Source organism: Dryobates pubescens, chromosome 2 (assembly GCF_014839835.1).
Source record: "Dryobates pubescens isolate bDryPub1 chromosome 2, bDryPub1.pri, whole genome shotgun sequence".
NCBI classification, from domain to species: Eukaryota; Metazoa; Chordata; class Aves; order Piciformes; family Picidae; genus Dryobates; species Dryobates pubescens.
In genome coordinates, this window is record NC_071613.1 from 17,562,811 (window position 1) to 17,578,893 (window position 16,083).

Genomic DNA, 16,083 nt, shown 5'->3' on the forward strand with positions numbered 1-16,083 from the left:
AAAATCCCATCTCACCGCTGAATTCAGAAGCCAAAACACTGCAGCCTTTTGGGTTTGCAAAGCCAGGTTTATCACCCTCTGCTCAGCCCTAGTTAGACCACAGCTGGAAAGCAGTTGGAGTAGATGATCTCTGAGGTGCCTTCCAACCTAAGCCATTCTATAATCCAGGAGGGGGCATCCATGACCTCCCTGGGCAACCTGTGCCAGTCTCTCACCAACCCTCACTGAAAAGAATTTCTTCCTAATCTCCAGTCTCAACCTACCCTCCTCAAGCCTCAATCCATTCCCTCTCATCCTGTCACTACAAGCTCTTGTAAAAAGTCCCTTCCCTGTAGTCCCCTTCAGGTACTGGAAAGCCACTATAAGGTCTCCCTGGAGCCTTCTCTATGCTGAACAGCCCAAGCTCTCTCTGCCTGTCCCCACAGGATAGGTTCTCCAGCCCCCTGATCATCTTCGTGATGTCTTTTGGACCCACTCCAGCAGTTCTGTGTCCCTCTTATGCTGGGGGGCACCAGAACTGGATGCAGTGCCCCAGGTGGGGTCTCAACCAAGCAGCAGAGGGGCAGAATCCCCTCCGGGTGCTGCTGCTCTCCCTGCTTTGGATGCAGCCCAGCACACAGCTGCCTGCTGGGCTGCCAGCGACCACTGCTGGCTCCTGGGTAGTTTCTCATCATCTGACACCCCCACGTCCTTCTCCTCCAGACTGCTCTTGAGCCACTCCTCACCCAGCCTGGATTTGTGCTTGGGATTGCCCCAACCCAGGTGCAGGACCTCACACTTGGCCTGGTTGAACTGCATGAGGTTGGCTTGGGCCCCCTCTCAAGCCTGTCCCTGTGGATGGATCCCTTCCCTCCATCCTGTCAACCAGGCCACACAGCTTGGTGTCATCTGCAAACTTGCCCAGCACTGTTCATATTCTGTTCAATGACCTGGGTTGAAATTCTCTTGTTTTCAAAAACTGTGTGAAATGTGTGGTGCACTGAGTGGTTAAATGTCCTGGGACACCTGGCTACTGCTTAGACAGTTCTCTAACTGAGAGAACTTGAGGCTCTTTAGTCTGCAGAAGAAAAGGCTGGGAGGGGATCTGATCAATGTCTATGAATAGCTGAGGGGTAGGGGTCAGGGTGAAGGTGCCAGGCTCTGTTTGGTGATGCCCAGTGACAGGACAAGGACCATCAGGTACAAGCTGGAACACAGGAGGTGCCACCTCACCATGAGGAGAAACTTCTTTGCTGTGAGGGTGCTGGAGCAGTGCAGCAGGCTGCCCAGAGAGGTTGTGGAGTCTCCTTCTCTGGAGGCTTTCAAGTCCCACCTGGGTGTGTTCTGTGTGACCTGCCCTGGGTGATGCTGCTCTGGCAGAGGGGTTGGACCGGATGATCTCTGGAGGTCCCTTTGCACCCCTCACACTCTATGGTTCTCTGATTTCTTTTCCATATGCCACTGGTGCTTACAGGTGAAAACATTTCTGCTCTCTGTGCTGAAAGCATGTTTCAGGACACTGAAGAAAGACCTCAGGAATCTTTTCAAAGTCTCTGTCACCATTGTGGGTTTTGGTGCCATTTCACTCCACATTGCAGATCTTCTCATCAGGCTTCTTTCCTCATTATGCAATTGAAGAGAAAGGAATCCAGAGGCAGCTCTGTGAGGAATTGCAAAGTTGATGGTCCACCTTCATCATTGCAGTTCTCAGTTTGATTTGGTTGTGCTAAATACGCTGCAGGAAGTAAGAAATAATCCATGTTGATAGTGAGGGAGGCTGGAAATGGGTCCCAGCTTCATGTACTTAGAGAAATCATTTCAGATAGGCCAAGAGTTGTCCCAGAAATGGCTGGCTGAGTAACCAGGCAGAGTTGTCTGAAATAAAAGCATCTTTTTGCATGTTTATTTCTCTCTCAGATTTATTTGCTGTTTTATACCAAACTAGCTGGGGCAGGATGTGCATCAACTTTCTGCTGTCCAAAGGAACCTTATTTATAGCTGCTTTTTTGTCAGGCCATTTGTCTGAGCAGGGACTGCTGGCAGGATTCCATGAGGAGGATCTCTCATGTAGTTGCACAGTTATTGAATTCACTTGCTGGGCTTTTAGTCCTCCTAAGTAAGAGCTGCACTCAGGTAACAGAGCTGTATTTTTCTCCCCTGACAGTCAGACTTTATGGTCAGTTTTGCTTGACAAAAGACACCTCTTCTGACAGCACAGGAAATGGAAAGATGTGGATTAATAGAAATGCTTCAGCAGACAGCAGCTCCAAGGGGGGGGTCTCCTTTTCCTCTCTCTGTGAGACCACACCTGGAATACTGTGTCCAGCTGTGGGCTCCCCAGTTCAAGAGAGACAGGGAGCTACTGGAGAGAATTAAAGACATTTAGGAGGATGATTGGGGGACTTCAACATTTCTGCTAGGAAGAAAGACTGAGAGCCCTGGGGCTGTTTAGTCTGGAGAAGAGAAGGCTGAGAGGGGATCTGATCAATGTCTGTCAATAGCTGAGGGGTGGGGGTCAGAGTGGAGGTGCCAGGCTCTTTTTGGTGGTGTCCAGTGACAAGACAAGGAGCAAGAGGCACAAGCTGGAACACAGAAGGTGCCACCTCCACATGAGGAGACTTTTTAGCCAACATTTTGCTTAGTTATGTATAAGGTAAGGCTTAGAGTGCAACCCTTTGGTTCCATGTTGGTGAAAACCTTATAGACCCATAAAATGGTAGGGGCTGGAAGTGACCTCCAAAGATCATCTGAAGCCACCAACACAAGAGGGATATGGAGCTACTGGAGTGGGTCTAGAGGAGGGCCACCAAATGACCAAAGGGCTGGAGCACCTTCCCTATGAAGACACACTGAGAGAGCTGGGGCTCTTCAGCCTGGAGAAGAGAAGGCTCTGGGGAAACCTGCATTTCAGTATCAGAAGGGGACCTACAGGAAGGCTGGGGAGGGACTGTTTAGAAGGACTTGTAGGGATAGAATGAGGGACACTGCTCTGAAACTGGAGCAGGGCAGATTTAGGTTGGACATCAGGAGGAGGCTCTGCACCATGAGTGGTGAAACACTGGAACAGGTTGCCCAGGGATGTGCTTGGGGCCCTGTCCCTGGAGACACTCAAGATCAGCCTTGATGTGTCCCTGGACAGCCTGATCTACCTGGAGGTGTCCTTGCTGACTGCAGGGGGCTTTGACATGATGACCTTTGAGAGTCCATTCCAGCCCAATACAATCTGTGAATCTAGTCCAAACCCTGTGCCAAAGCAGCATCCCCTAGGGCAGGTTGCACAGGACACATCCAGACAGATCTTTAAAGGCTCCAGAGAAGGAGACTGCACAACCTCTCTGGGCAGCCTGCTCCAGGGCTCCAGCACCCTCACAGCAAACTTTTCTTCATGTTGAGGTGTGCCAGTTTGTATCCATTGCCCCTTGTCCTACCCCAGGACACCACTGGAAAGAGCCTGGCCCCTTCTTTGTGACAGCCACCCTTCAGATATTTACAGACATTGATCAGATCCTCTCTCAGTCTTCTCTTTCCCAAACTAAACAGGCCCAGGGCTCTCAAGCCTCAGCACCTTGGAACTATGAAGCATTGCACCTTTGTTGTTACAAGTCCTGTCTCAGTTGGGATGGGAAAGTAGGTCCCAGGATCACAGAAACACTCAGGTTGGAAAGCACCCTCAGCATCACCAAGTCCAACCCTACTCTGCAAGGCTCACCCCTAACCCAGAGCCCCAAGCACCACAGCCAAACTAGGCTTGGTGACTCCTGTGAGAGACTCCAGTGCTCTGAGGGGTATACATGGTAAGTGAAGGGGAAATCTTGGAATGCAAACAGATCCAGAGTCTTTCTCACCCCTTTACTAGGTGAAAAGTGTAAAGGTATCAGGTTTAATGAGTCTGTGGAGCCTGTGTTACAAGCAGTCAGTTAGGTAATAGTTAATTAAAATCAGATGAGTCTAGGGGATGCACTGAGTCACTTAGGTAGTTCTTCACTTATTCATTCTACTGCAGGGGGAAAATTGAACCTCCCAACAGTAAATTGATTAAAAGGTGAGATTGAAACAAAACAATGAAAGAAGCCCAAAACAAACCAGAGGGTCCCTGCTGCCTGAGTGGAGCTCTGCCTTGGTCAGTGGTGTGCAGTACAGTTCTCAGAAAGCAGGAGGTGCATATCAGGAATCTTAGCTTCAGGAAGCATTCCTGCAGCCTTTCAGTGCCACTTGCCAGAGCTGGCATCTCCAGGCAGCACCACTCTGGTCTTGGCTCTTGCTGCAGTTCCTTGTCTGACACAAGCAGGGAATCACAGAATGGTCAGGGCTGGAAGGGACCCCATGGATCATCCAGTCCCAGCCCCTGCCATGGGCAGGGACACCTCACACTGCAGCAGGTTGCTCACAGCCACATCCAGCCTGGCTGCAAACACCTCCAGGCAGGAGGCTTCCACCACCTCCCTGGGCAGCCTGTGCCAGGCTCTCACCACCCTCATGGGGAACAACTTCTTCCTCACAGCTAATCTCAATCTCCCCACTTCTAGTTCTGCTCCATCCCCCCCAGTCCTATCACTCCCTGACACCCTCAAAAGTCCCTCCCCAGCTTTCTTGGAGCCCCCTGCAGATCCTGGAAGGCCACAATGAGGTCTCCTGGGAGCCTTCTCCTCTCCAGCCTGCACAACCCCAACTCCCTCAGTCTCTTCTCATAGCAGAGCAGCTCCAGCCCTCTGCTCCTCCTCCTGGCCCTGCTCTGGGCACCTTCCAGCACCTCCAGATCCTTCCTGGCACAGAGGCTCCAGAACTGGACCCAGAGATCCAGCTTTGGTCTCAGCAGAGTGGAGCAGAGGGGGAGAATCACCTCCCTGACCTTCTGGCTCTGCTTCTCTTGCTGCAGCCCAGGCTCTGCTTGGCTCTCTGGGCTGCAAGTGCTCACTGCTGGCTCCTGTTGAGCTTCTCATCCATCAGCACCCCCAAGGCCTTTTCTTCAGGGCTGCTCTCAAGCCAGTCCCTGCCCAGCCTATAGCAGTGCTTGGGATTGCCCTGACCCAGATTCAGGACCTCACCAGTGCAGGGTACAGAGTGACAATCACATCCCCAGACCTGCTGGCCACACTCTTTCTGATACAAGCCATGCAACTGTCCACACCATCTCTGTATTCAAGTTCTTCTGTGGCTAGCATTGCCCTTGAAGAGACTGCAAGATGGAGGAGCTTTTTGGTGTTTTTTTCACAGAATCACAGAGTTTGAGGGGCTGGAAGGGACCTTGAAAGCTCATCCAGTCCAACCCCCCTGCCAGAGCAGGACCACCTAGAGCAGGTCACACAGGAACACAGCCAGGCAGGTCTTTGATATCTCCAGAGAGGGACCCTCCACAGCCCCCCTGGGCAGCCTGTGCCAGGGCTCTGTCACCCTCACAGGGAAAACATTTCCCTCCTGTTCCCATGGCACTTCCTCTGCCTCAGCTTCCACCACTGCCCCTTCTGCTGGCATTGGGCATGCCCCAGCAGAGCCTGGCTCCAGCCTCTGGGCACTGCCCCTGCACAGCTTTGTAAACATTGATGAGGTCACCTCCCAGCTAAAGAGCCCTCAGCTCCCTCAGTCTCTCCTCACGAGGAAGATGTTCCGCTCCCTTCAGCATCTTTGTGGCTCTGTGCTGGACTCTTTCAAGCAGTTCCCTCAGGTCCTTCTTGACCTGAGGGCCCCAGAACTGGACACAATACTCCAGATGCAGCCTCACCAGGGCACAGTTCCTCCCTCATGTTTTTAGCTCTCAAAGGCTCAGGTTAGGTTTGGTCCTTGATGTGTAAGGTGCCAGGGGGAAATAAAAAGAGGCCTTGTGCCCCATTTCAGTGCTGGGCTGAGCACCTTCCCCTTACCCTGCACCCTCTGAGTCGATCCATTGGAGCTCTCCCCAGGCGTGAGCTTCCCCGGCAGCAAGTTCCAAGGAATTTGAGTCGTCCTGGTCTTCAATGAAGCAGGGCAAACCAACTCAGATTATCCTGCCTTTGCCAGGGGCTGAGAGCATGCACACTGACAGCTGTGATGGATCAGCTCCCATGGAGTGAAGGATCAGAGTGCTTGAGCAGAGCAGGCTTTAGCGCTTGGCACAGCTGCAGCACGGCTAGCGCCGCCCGGAGTCAGGCTGCGTGCGGAGCGACAGGGAGGCCTTTGTGCTGCCACAGCTCCTTCCTTACTGTGGTGGGTTGCAATTGGGTTGCAATTACCCCCCCAGCCCCCAACATAAAATTGCCAGGCCAGAACAGAATGGAATAGAATTAACCAGGGTGGAAAAGACCTTGGAGATCATCCAGTCCAACCTATCACCCAGCACCATCCAATCAACTAAACCGTGGCACCAAGTGCCTCAGCCAGGCTCTAGCAGCTCAGATGGAGGCAAAGATGAAGCTGGGTTTACAAGCAAGACTGCAATCTAAAACACGGGATGAGGAGAAGGCTCTGAGGAGACCTTATTGTGGTCTGAAGGGGGCCTGCAGGAAAGCTGGGGAGGGACTTTTGAGGGTGTCAGGGAGTGATGGGACTGGGGGGGATGGAGCAAAACTGGAAGTGGGGAGATTGGATGTTAGGAAGAAATTCTCCCCCATGAGGGTGGTGAGAGACTGGAAGTGGTAAAATAGTTTGTGCTGCACTTGGTTTATGTGGGGAGAAAAACTTGGGTCCTCTATTATCAGTCATCTGACCTGCAGGTAGTCTGTTCTGATTTGAGTAGTCAGGACTGGTGTGGCTGATCAGATACACACTGAAAGGCAGAAAAGCTCTTCCACAGCACTGGGTGCTGCCTATTGGACAGCCTGGCAAATCAAACCTGCTTGAAAAACCCAACTCCCTTCCCTCCCTCCCTCTCTTCCTCCCCTCTTTTCTCTCTCCCTCCCATCTTTTCTCCTTCCTTCTCTTCCTCCCCACTTCTCTCCCTCCCTCTCTTCCTCCCCTCTTTCCTCCCTCCCTCTCTTCCTCCCCTCTTCTCTCCCTCCTCTCTGACACCTGTCATTACATTCCTGCCTGTGGTTAATTTTTCATGGCCTGTATGTAACACCAGCGCTTGGGACAGGAATTGGAGACTGTCTCTCTGTATCCTCTGCTTTCTGGCAGGTTAGTCAGGTAAAATACAAATCACCCAAGCAGCAACTTTCTTAATAGCTGAAGGTGTTTGTAATTTGATGTTCACAGTGCTGCTAAGGAGTGAGCCCTGGAAGGACTTTGTACACAAGTTTCCATGTAATTTAAAGCCTTCTGCTCCAGGACAGAAGGTAGGGGAGCAGGTGGGATCTGGCAGCGAGGCTTTTTTCCATGCTCCCTCTGCTATGGACCCAAATCACTCTTCCTAAGGAGCTGCTGACCTGGGAAGGCATCAGCAGACTTGCCAAGCAAGCATTGCTGCCTGTTTCCCTTCTTTCCACCTACAGCCTCTGCTGCAATGAGAGCAGAAGGACTGAATAATTTAGGCCTGCTGTGCGATACCACTCACAGAATGGTTTGGCACCTACGTGTTTTGCATGCACCAAGCTAGGCCTAGTGCCTAAGATAGATGAAGCACACAACAGGTCTGGCCTGAGAGCTAAGAACAGCTGGAAAACACCAGAGGCACAGCACAGTTTCCCTATCTTTGCACTTTCACCCTGTCCCATGGAGCATTTGCAGCCTGGTAGGGTACCCAGCAGTTCAGTTTCTGCCCAGAGGGCTTCTTGCCTTGGCTGGGCCCATTTTATGATGAGGTATCACAGAAACATCAAATGTGACCAGTGGGAAGGCACCCACAGGGATCAAGTCTAACTTCCTGCTCCTTGCAGGGCTGCCTGAAAACAGACTGTGTGACTAAGAGCATTGTCTAGGTGTTCCTTGAGCCCTGAAGGCTTGGTGCCATGCCCCAGGAAGACTGCTCAGTGGCTGACCAGCCACTCAGTGAAGAAGCTCTTCCTCATGTCCAACCTGAACTCCCCCTGACACAACTTCAAACCATTTCCATGTGTTTTCTAGAGGAACTGAATGCTTTGGCACCATTTGTGCTCAGTTTTGGGCTCCTCCCCACAAGAAGGACACTGAGGGGCTGGAGCAGGTCCAGTGAAGGGCAGCAAAGCTGGGGAAGGGTCTGGAGAACAGGGTGGGGAGGAGCAGCTGAGGGAGCTGGGGTTGGTTCAGTCTAGAGAAGAGGAGGCTAAGGGAGACCTCCTTGCTCTCTGCAGCTCCCTGAAAGGAGGTTTTGGTGAGATGGGGGTCAGTCTCCTCCCCCTAGTATCAGATGGTAGAAGGAGAGGAAATGACCTAAAATTGTGCCAGGGGAGGGTTAGATTGGATAGGAAAAATGTCTTCCCTGCAAGGGTGGTCAGGCAGTGGAGCAGGCTGCCCAGGGAGGTTATGGAGTCTCCTCTGGATGCATTGCTGTGTGACCTGCTCTAGGTGATCCTGCTTTGGAAGGAGGGTTGGGCTTGGATGGTCTTCTGAGGTCCCTTCCACCCCCTAGCATTCTCTGGTCCTGTGATTCTATGAATACAGGTCATTATTAGGCCTCCCCAGAGCCTTCTCTTCTCCAGGCTGAACAACCCCAGTTCCCTTAGTCTGTCTTTGTAGCTCCACCCCCCTGATCATTTTCATGGCCCTCCTCTGGACCCTCTCCATCAGCTCCATGTCCTTCCTGTACTGAGTGCTCTGGACCTCAGTCTAACACACTGTGAGTCACCAGAGCAAAGGAGAAGCAGACTTGAGAACTGTGCTGAGGAGAGAGGAGCATGCAGGGCTGTGACACTCCCCCTTTGATGTGGGACACCTAGCTGCAGGCTTTCTGCTGAGCTACAGAGTGAGCCAAGAGCATGGGCAAGGCAAGGTGATGCTCCTCTGAGCTTCCACCTGCTTTAGGAAGGCAGCCTCTCAGGCATGTGGTGGAGCCAAAGCATTGAGTTGTCAGTTCTGCTGCCTGACCTAGTGGACGGCACTTGCTGTCTGATGTGTCTGACCACCCTTCCCCAGGAGGGTGGTGAGAGCCTGGCACAGGCTGCCCAGGGAGGTGGTGGAAGCCTCCTGCCTGGAGGTGTTTGCAGCCAGGCTGGAGGTGGCTGTGAGCAACCTGCTGTAGTGTGAGGTGTCCCTGCCCATGGCAGGGGGTTGGAGCTGGCTGAGCCTTGAGGTCCCTTCCAACCCTGACAGTTCTATGGCTCTATGATTCCACTAAATTGTGCCAGCAGAGCTGAGAGCCTTGATGGAAGGTAATGCTGTTTGAGCCCCTGGGCTGCAGGCTCAGCAGCAGCCTCATTTATTTCCCTGTGCTGCTCTCTCACTTTGCTGCCAGGCTGTAAACCCTCACAGCTGGCTGGTGTGCCTCCTGCAAACAAATGGCTCAGCATCAAGTTGTGTTATTTGTTTTCCCCCACTTCTGTGATCAAGAGTAAGTAGCAACTTTGCAGTTGAAGGGGGTTGAAATTACTCCCCAGCAGAACATTGCCAGAGCAGCTCAGCTGGAAGCAAAGGCAGCTGTCTCTGCAAGCACAGCTACTATGCAGGAGTGTGGCATGCAATGAGGATGTACAACACACACAGTACTGACATGTATGTACCAGGGCCAGGCTGGATCAGGCCTGTGTCTGCCCCAGCCTGTGCAATGCCTTGGGATGACAGATTCTATGTGAGTGAATGAGAGTGGGGTGTTACTGAAGGTGTGTTCTTTAACCCCCAGGCTGGGCCATGCAGGTTGCTGCCTTTGTTTTCATCCAGAGAAGGTGGGAAGATGACAAGAGCCACTTTGAAAAAATGCTGGATTATTTCTGTGACATTCATGAGCCCCTGCAGCTCCTCATCTTCCCAGAAGGAACTGATCTGACAGGTAGGCTGTGCTTCTCACCTCATGGTGAGGCATCTGAGCTGGGAATCCTTGGGTGGTTAGGGACATAACTGGGGAAGTCCAAGGCAGGAGCAAAACTGAGCTCTCATGGGTGGTAGAAAAGAGGATGCAGAGTTGTTGGTGCCAGTCCAGAGGAGGACCACAGAGATGATCCAAGGGCTGGAACACCTCTGCTGGAACACAGAAAGTTCCACCTCAACATGAGGAGAAACTTCCTTCCTCTGAGGGTGTGAGAGAGCTGGAGCAGGCTGCCCAGAGAGGTTGTGGAGTCTCCTTCTCTGGAGGCTTTCAAAACCCACCTGGGTGTGCTCCTGTGTGGCCTTCCCAGGTGATCCTGCCCTGGCAGGGGGATTGGACTGGCTGATCTTCAGAGGCCCCTTCCACCCCCTCCCATTCTGAGATTCATTTGTGTCAATTAGTGACTTAGGCTACATGTGAGTGCATGCTGTTGATACCGTTCAGGTCAGAGATCTCTGCCTCTCTCAGCCCCCATCTCTGACTGGATTTCTGAGCACAGATTTATAACAGATGTTTTTTCAGGGTACTTCTCTGGTTCTGGTTTTTCCTTCCTCCTGCTTGTGTAGCATCCTCTTTAACCCTGCAGGTTCAATTGGCTGTGGATGGATGGTTCTTCTGAAGCCACTGCAGGTGGGGTGGGGATCCTGCTCCCCCTGGTTTGTTGAGCAGCTCAGGGAGCAAGCAGAGCAGTGGAAAGGATGAAGGGCAGGGAAGATGACCTGCAGGGAAGCACTGGCATGTTAAAGTGTCTGCTGTTTAGCACTCCAATTTGCCATTAGTGATGAATTCCACCTTGATATTACATTGGTGCATACCAAGCTGGGTAGAGGCAGGTAAAGCCTGGGGCTTTTGCTGTGAGAGCAAACCCTGTCTGGCTGACTTCACAGGAAACATTGGCTCATGTGTTTTAAAATGCCACAGGAGACAGAGCCAAAGGGTGAGGCACTGCCAGTGGTTGCCCAGGGAGGTCATCAGTGCATTCTCCCTGGAGGTGTTCAAGGCCAGGCTGGATGAGGCCTGGAGCAACATGGTCTAGTGTGAGGTGCCCCTGCCCATGGCAGGGGGTTAGGACTGGATGATCTTTTAAGTCCCTTCCAACCCAAACCATTCTGTGTATCTATGACCTAATCTTGACCAAGCATAACTTTGTGCCAGGTAGGAATGATCACAGAGTGTTAGGGGTTGGAAGGGGCCTCCAGAGATCATCCAGTCCGTTCCCCCTGCCTAAGCAAGGATCACCTGAGGCAGGCCACACAAGAATGCATCCAGAGGGGTTTTGAAGGTCTCCAGGGAAGGAGACTCCACACCCTCTCTGGGCAGCCTACTCCAGGGCTCCAGCACCCTCACAGCAAAGAGGTTTCTTCTCATGTGGAGGTGGAACCTCCTGTGTTCTTCCTTGTCCTGTCACTGGGCACCACTGAAAAGAGCCTGGCACCTTCATCTTGACCCCCAGCCCTCAGCTATTGATAGCCATTGATCAGATCCCCTCTCAGCCTTCTCTTCTCCAGACTAAAGAGCCCCAGGGCTCTCAGCCTCTCTTCATGATCATGTATTTTGTTTAATGTTCTGGGGGAAAAAGAAAGGTTTTCAGCAAGTCACATTATTGACACATTAGAGTCTGTTACCTCCTCAGCTCCCCTCCTGTAGGATGAGAAATGAACCAGATGTCTTTGCTGAATGGTTCCTCACCGTGCTGGGGGTCATTTTGCAGAGACAGAGTCAAAGGCTCTTTGTTTTCTGACCCAGTTCTGAACCTGCTTTATTGCTGCTGAAAACAAAAGTCTCCTGGTGCTTAAAATGACAAAGGACATCCTCCCTGAAAAGCAAAATTCAGAGAGTGGTTTGTGTTGGAAGGGACCTCCCAAGGCCACCTAGGCCAAGCCCCTCTGCATTCAACAGGGACATCCTCCACTAGATCAGGTTGCTTAGAGCCTTGCAGAGCCTGACCATGGGATCAGGGGTATGGGCATGGGACCATATCTCCAGGGATGGGGCCTCAGCTACCTCCCTGGGCAACCTGTTCCAGTGTTCTGCCACCCTCATGGGGAAGAACTTACTCCTAACAGCCAACCTAAATCTGCTCTTCTCTAGTCTGAGGCCCCTGCCCCTCATCCTATCACCACAGAACTGCTGTGCAGCTCTGTGCTGCTCTGTCTTTTTATCCCCTTTCCCTCTTCTCAGTGGCCATATGACAGTGACAGGTTTACTCCCCAGTGGCCATATGATAATGACAGATAAGAAATGGTGATGCTTTCAGGTCCTGGGGAGTGGAATGTCTCAAAGAGATGCAAAGCATTTCTTTCTTCATTGTATTTACCCTTCTACTGCATTTATTCCTGGGGCACTGCCTGCCTGGAAGCTGGTGGAAGATGCTACGTGACTGAGTGTTAGAAACAGTGATATCATGAGCCCAGAGCAATCTCTTTGAAGGCTGGATGTAGCAGGTCTGAGGTAATGATTCTATACTTGTTTCTGCTAGGTTGGTCATCTTTTCACTCTGGACTACCTCAAGTTTAAAGCTAAGTGCATCAAAGGTATTTCTCCTGCACATGCTTCAGAAGCAGCCCTCAGCAGACAAACACATAGCCAGACTTTCTGAAGCCCTGAGGAAAACCAAAGCAACCACAAAGCTGGTGCCTCTGGAAAGCTGGAATACAGCCCACCAGTTCTGCTGGCTCTCTGTGCTTTCCTGGGTGTGCCTTCCATGACTTTGTAGGGATTCTTCAGAAAGCAGGAACCAAAAGTCATTGCTGTGTTGCTCTGGTGCCTGTTAAAGCCTCACTTCATTATAGGTTGTTGTCTGCATCCCTACACATGGTTCCTCCTTCACTGCAGCTTCTCCTTTCTCCTTGTGTGTGACATTTCCTCCCCAGATGCCTCTGCTGCCTCAGGAAGAGGCACTGTGTGCTGTGGCTCATCCTCACCACTCCTTGCCCTCACTGGGGGACTGCTGCATGCTGTGCTGGAAGCCCTGCCTGCTTACCTCCCCATGCAGCCTGCCCTGGCTTGTCCTCTCATTAAGCACTCACTCTTGGAGGCTGCCTCTTGACTCAGCCATTGGTATTCCTAAACCTCCCATGGGACTGACTTACCTTTGAGCCTCTTGTCCCTGTCAAAGGCTGTTTGCAGGAGGCAGCAGCTTCAAAGGTAAGGGGAGCAGGTGGGCAGAGTGTGATTGCACAGACCTTTTTCCCTTGAGGGACAGGGGGCAAAAGCTTGCCAGGGCCCAGATTTTGGCAGGGCTGTTGTGATGTGCATCACAGGCAGCGCTCCATCTAGAAGTAACAACTGCAGCTGCATTTTCCTCTTTCCTAGCAAAGGTACTGCAGGAATGCAAACCCCTCCTGTTCAGAAGCAGCACTTTGAGAGTAACACAGATGAGGAGAGTTGCTTCACTTGCTCTGTGACTGTGAGCCAGTGGAGCTTCTGTACTTTCTGGCTTGCATGCTTTGCAGTCCTGTGAGACCCACCTGCAGTACTGCAGCCACTTCTGGTGTCCCCAGCATAAGAAGGACACAGAACTGTTGGAGTGAGCCCAGAGGAGGGCCACAAAGATGATGCAAGGGCTGGAGCAGCTCTGCTGGGAGCACAGGCTGAGGGAGCTGGGGGTGTGCAGCCTGGAGGAGAGGAGACTCCAGGGGGGGCCTTAGAGCTGCCTTCCAATAGCTGAAGGGAGTCTGCAGGAAAGTTGGAGAGGGAATTTTCATGAAGGTGTCTGGATACAGGACAAGGGGGAATGGTTTGAAGCTGAGGGAGATAAGGGTTGGACTGGACCTTAGCAAGACACTGGTGAGACTCTGAAACAGGTTGCCCAGGGAGGCTGTGGATGCCTCCTCCCTGGAGGTGTTCAAGGCCATGTTAGATGAGGCCTTGAGCAACCAGTTCTAGTTGAGAGGCATCCCTGACCACAGCAGGGAGGTTGGAGTAGATGATCTGTGAGGTCTCTTCCAATCTGGGCCATGCTGTGATTCTGTGTGGGCTTGTTTGGGGGAGGGGAGCTGGTGTTCTGGATCTAGTGGAGAGAGTCCAATGGAGAGCTACAAGGGAAGAGTGATCAGACCTTGGAACAGGCTGTCCAGGGAGGTGGTTGAGTCCCCAAGCCTGGATGTGTCTAAAGATGGTTTGGCTGTGGTGCTTGGGGATATGGTTTGGGGGAGAAGCTTGCAGGGTAAGGATGTTGGTTGGACTTGGTGGTGCTGAGGCTCTTTCCCAGCCTGCATGTTTCTGTCATTCTGTGATCCTGCACTTACTTTCAGGGTAGCATCAAACCCCTTTGACCTTCCTGGCTGGCTGTTACAGATCTTGTTTAAAGCACAAAGACCTGTGGCTTGGTGGTTGTTGGGAAGGGAAGAGGGAGATGGCAGTGATCATCAGAGCGGCTGAGAGCGTTGTTCTGGTTCTAAAATGCCCTCGCACCAGGGCCCTGCACAAGGGGAGTGCTCTCTGTCACATCAAACTGCAGAGCCCAGAGGCAAGGCAGGGACACAAACAGCAGGAAGCAGCTGTGCAGTGTTGGGCAGTGTCAGTGCCCAGCTGCTCACACCTTGGCAGAGAGGCACTGTGGTAAAGACAAGCCTGGAAGATGCTTTGCAGATGTTTACAAGGGAGTGCTTTCCAAGCACAAGGAGGAGCACTGGGGGGAGGTTTGAAGGTGATTGCAGTGGAGGTCTCAGACCCTCTTTTGCAGCATTGGTTATGTCTTGCTCAGGAAATGAAAGTACCCCTTGGCTCCTGGGCTGGCCTGCAGCACGAGCCAGAGCCTTTTGCAAGCACCAAGGGATTCATTCACATGCTCCCTCTGAAACCAAGTGCCAGGGAGCAGACCTGCAGGGAGGGTTTGCCTGAGTGCTAATTAGCTGTGTGAACTTTGAGGTGATTAAGACTTAGACTTGATTTCTTTTCTGTTAATTACTGAACTTTGATGTAGAACTTAGATGATACTTGTGGCTCCAAGCTTGGATGTGGCTTGATTGGCACAGTGCAAAGGTTCCACAGTGAAACCCAGGCTTGGGTGTGCAGATCAGAGATTCATACAATGGGTTGGGTTGGAAGAGGCCTTAAAGACCATCTAGTTCCAAGCTCCCTGCCATGGGCAGGGACACCTCCCACTACACCAGGCTGCTCAAAACCTCATCCAGCCTGGCCTTGAACAGCTCCAGGGAGAGGGCATCCACAGCCTCCCTGGGCAACCTGTGCCAGTGTCTCACCACCCTCACTATGAACAATTTCTTCCTCATCTCCAGTCTCAATCTGCCCTCCTCAAGCTTCAATCCATTCCCCCTCATCCTGGCACTACACATCCTTGTAAAAAGTCCCTCCCCAGCCCTCCTGTAGCATCAGGTACCAGAAGGCTGCCATAAGGTCTCCCCAGAGCCTTTTCTTCTCCAAGCTGAACTCTTGCAGACTGTCCCCATAGGAGGGGTTCTCCAGCCCTCAGATGATCTTTGTGGCCTCCTCTGGACCTGCTCCAGCAGCTCCATGTCCCTTGAGCCTGCTTTCAAGCCATTCCTCATCCTAGCCTGCACTTGTGCCCCAACCCAGGGGTAGGCCCTAGCCTAGTGGAAAGGTGTCCCTGCCTATGGCAGTGGGGTTGGAGTTAGATGATCTTTAAGGTCTCTTCCAACCCAAAGCAACCCATGAATCTATGAAACCTGGGTACTAAGCCTTCATCAGAGATGGGTGGGTGAACAGCAGTGCTCCTATGGAGCAAGAGGTCACAGGGAAGAACTCCTCAGTGTCCTGGTGTGTGCTCTAGCATTTAGAGAGCCCTTCAGGAGGGACCCCCACATTTCCTGATCCACAAAGGGCTAACCTAATTTAGGAAGAGAAGAAAGGTGCAGCAAAGCTGCATCCCTTCCAAAAGGACATCTCCTGCTCCTGTTGTTGTGTCCACTTAGGTGATTAGAAGGGAAAGGGCCCTTTGAGTGTCAGTTCTGTTGAGTCATTAAGCACCAACATGTTGTTCATTAGTTGATCTCCCACTTGTGCTAATGTCAGCCGTGGGCACTGGTAAAACCAAGAGAGCAGTTTCCTGTTGAAAAAGCTGGTGGAGTACTTAGGCAATGATTTCTTTTCCATAGGTTTGTTGCTGGGAATTTGTCTTTTAAGACATCTGTGAAAGTATCTAAGTGCAAGGGGGGTTCAAAAGTGAGGTGAGCAAATTGGTTCTGTTTTCCATGCTGCCTTTTGGCCCCAGGGGAGGCAGAGCAATACCCACAGCAAAGGACTAAATGTAGCCTTGGCTGCTAACTTGGAAG

General features: G+C 52.0%; 1 protein-coding gene across 1 annotated transcript in view; it reads left to right on the forward strand.

Moving 5' to 3' along the window:
- LCLAT1 (lysocardiolipin acyltransferase 1) overlaps positions 1-16,083 on the forward strand; it is a 123,039-nt gene that overhangs the window by 49,294 nt on the left and 57,662 nt on the right. The window contains exon 4 of the mRNA XM_054171270.1: positions 9,644-9,790. Coding sequence (XP_054027245.1) covers positions 9,644-9,790 — 147 coding nt within the window. The remainder of the gene's footprint in view (positions 1-9,643; positions 9,791-16,083) is intronic.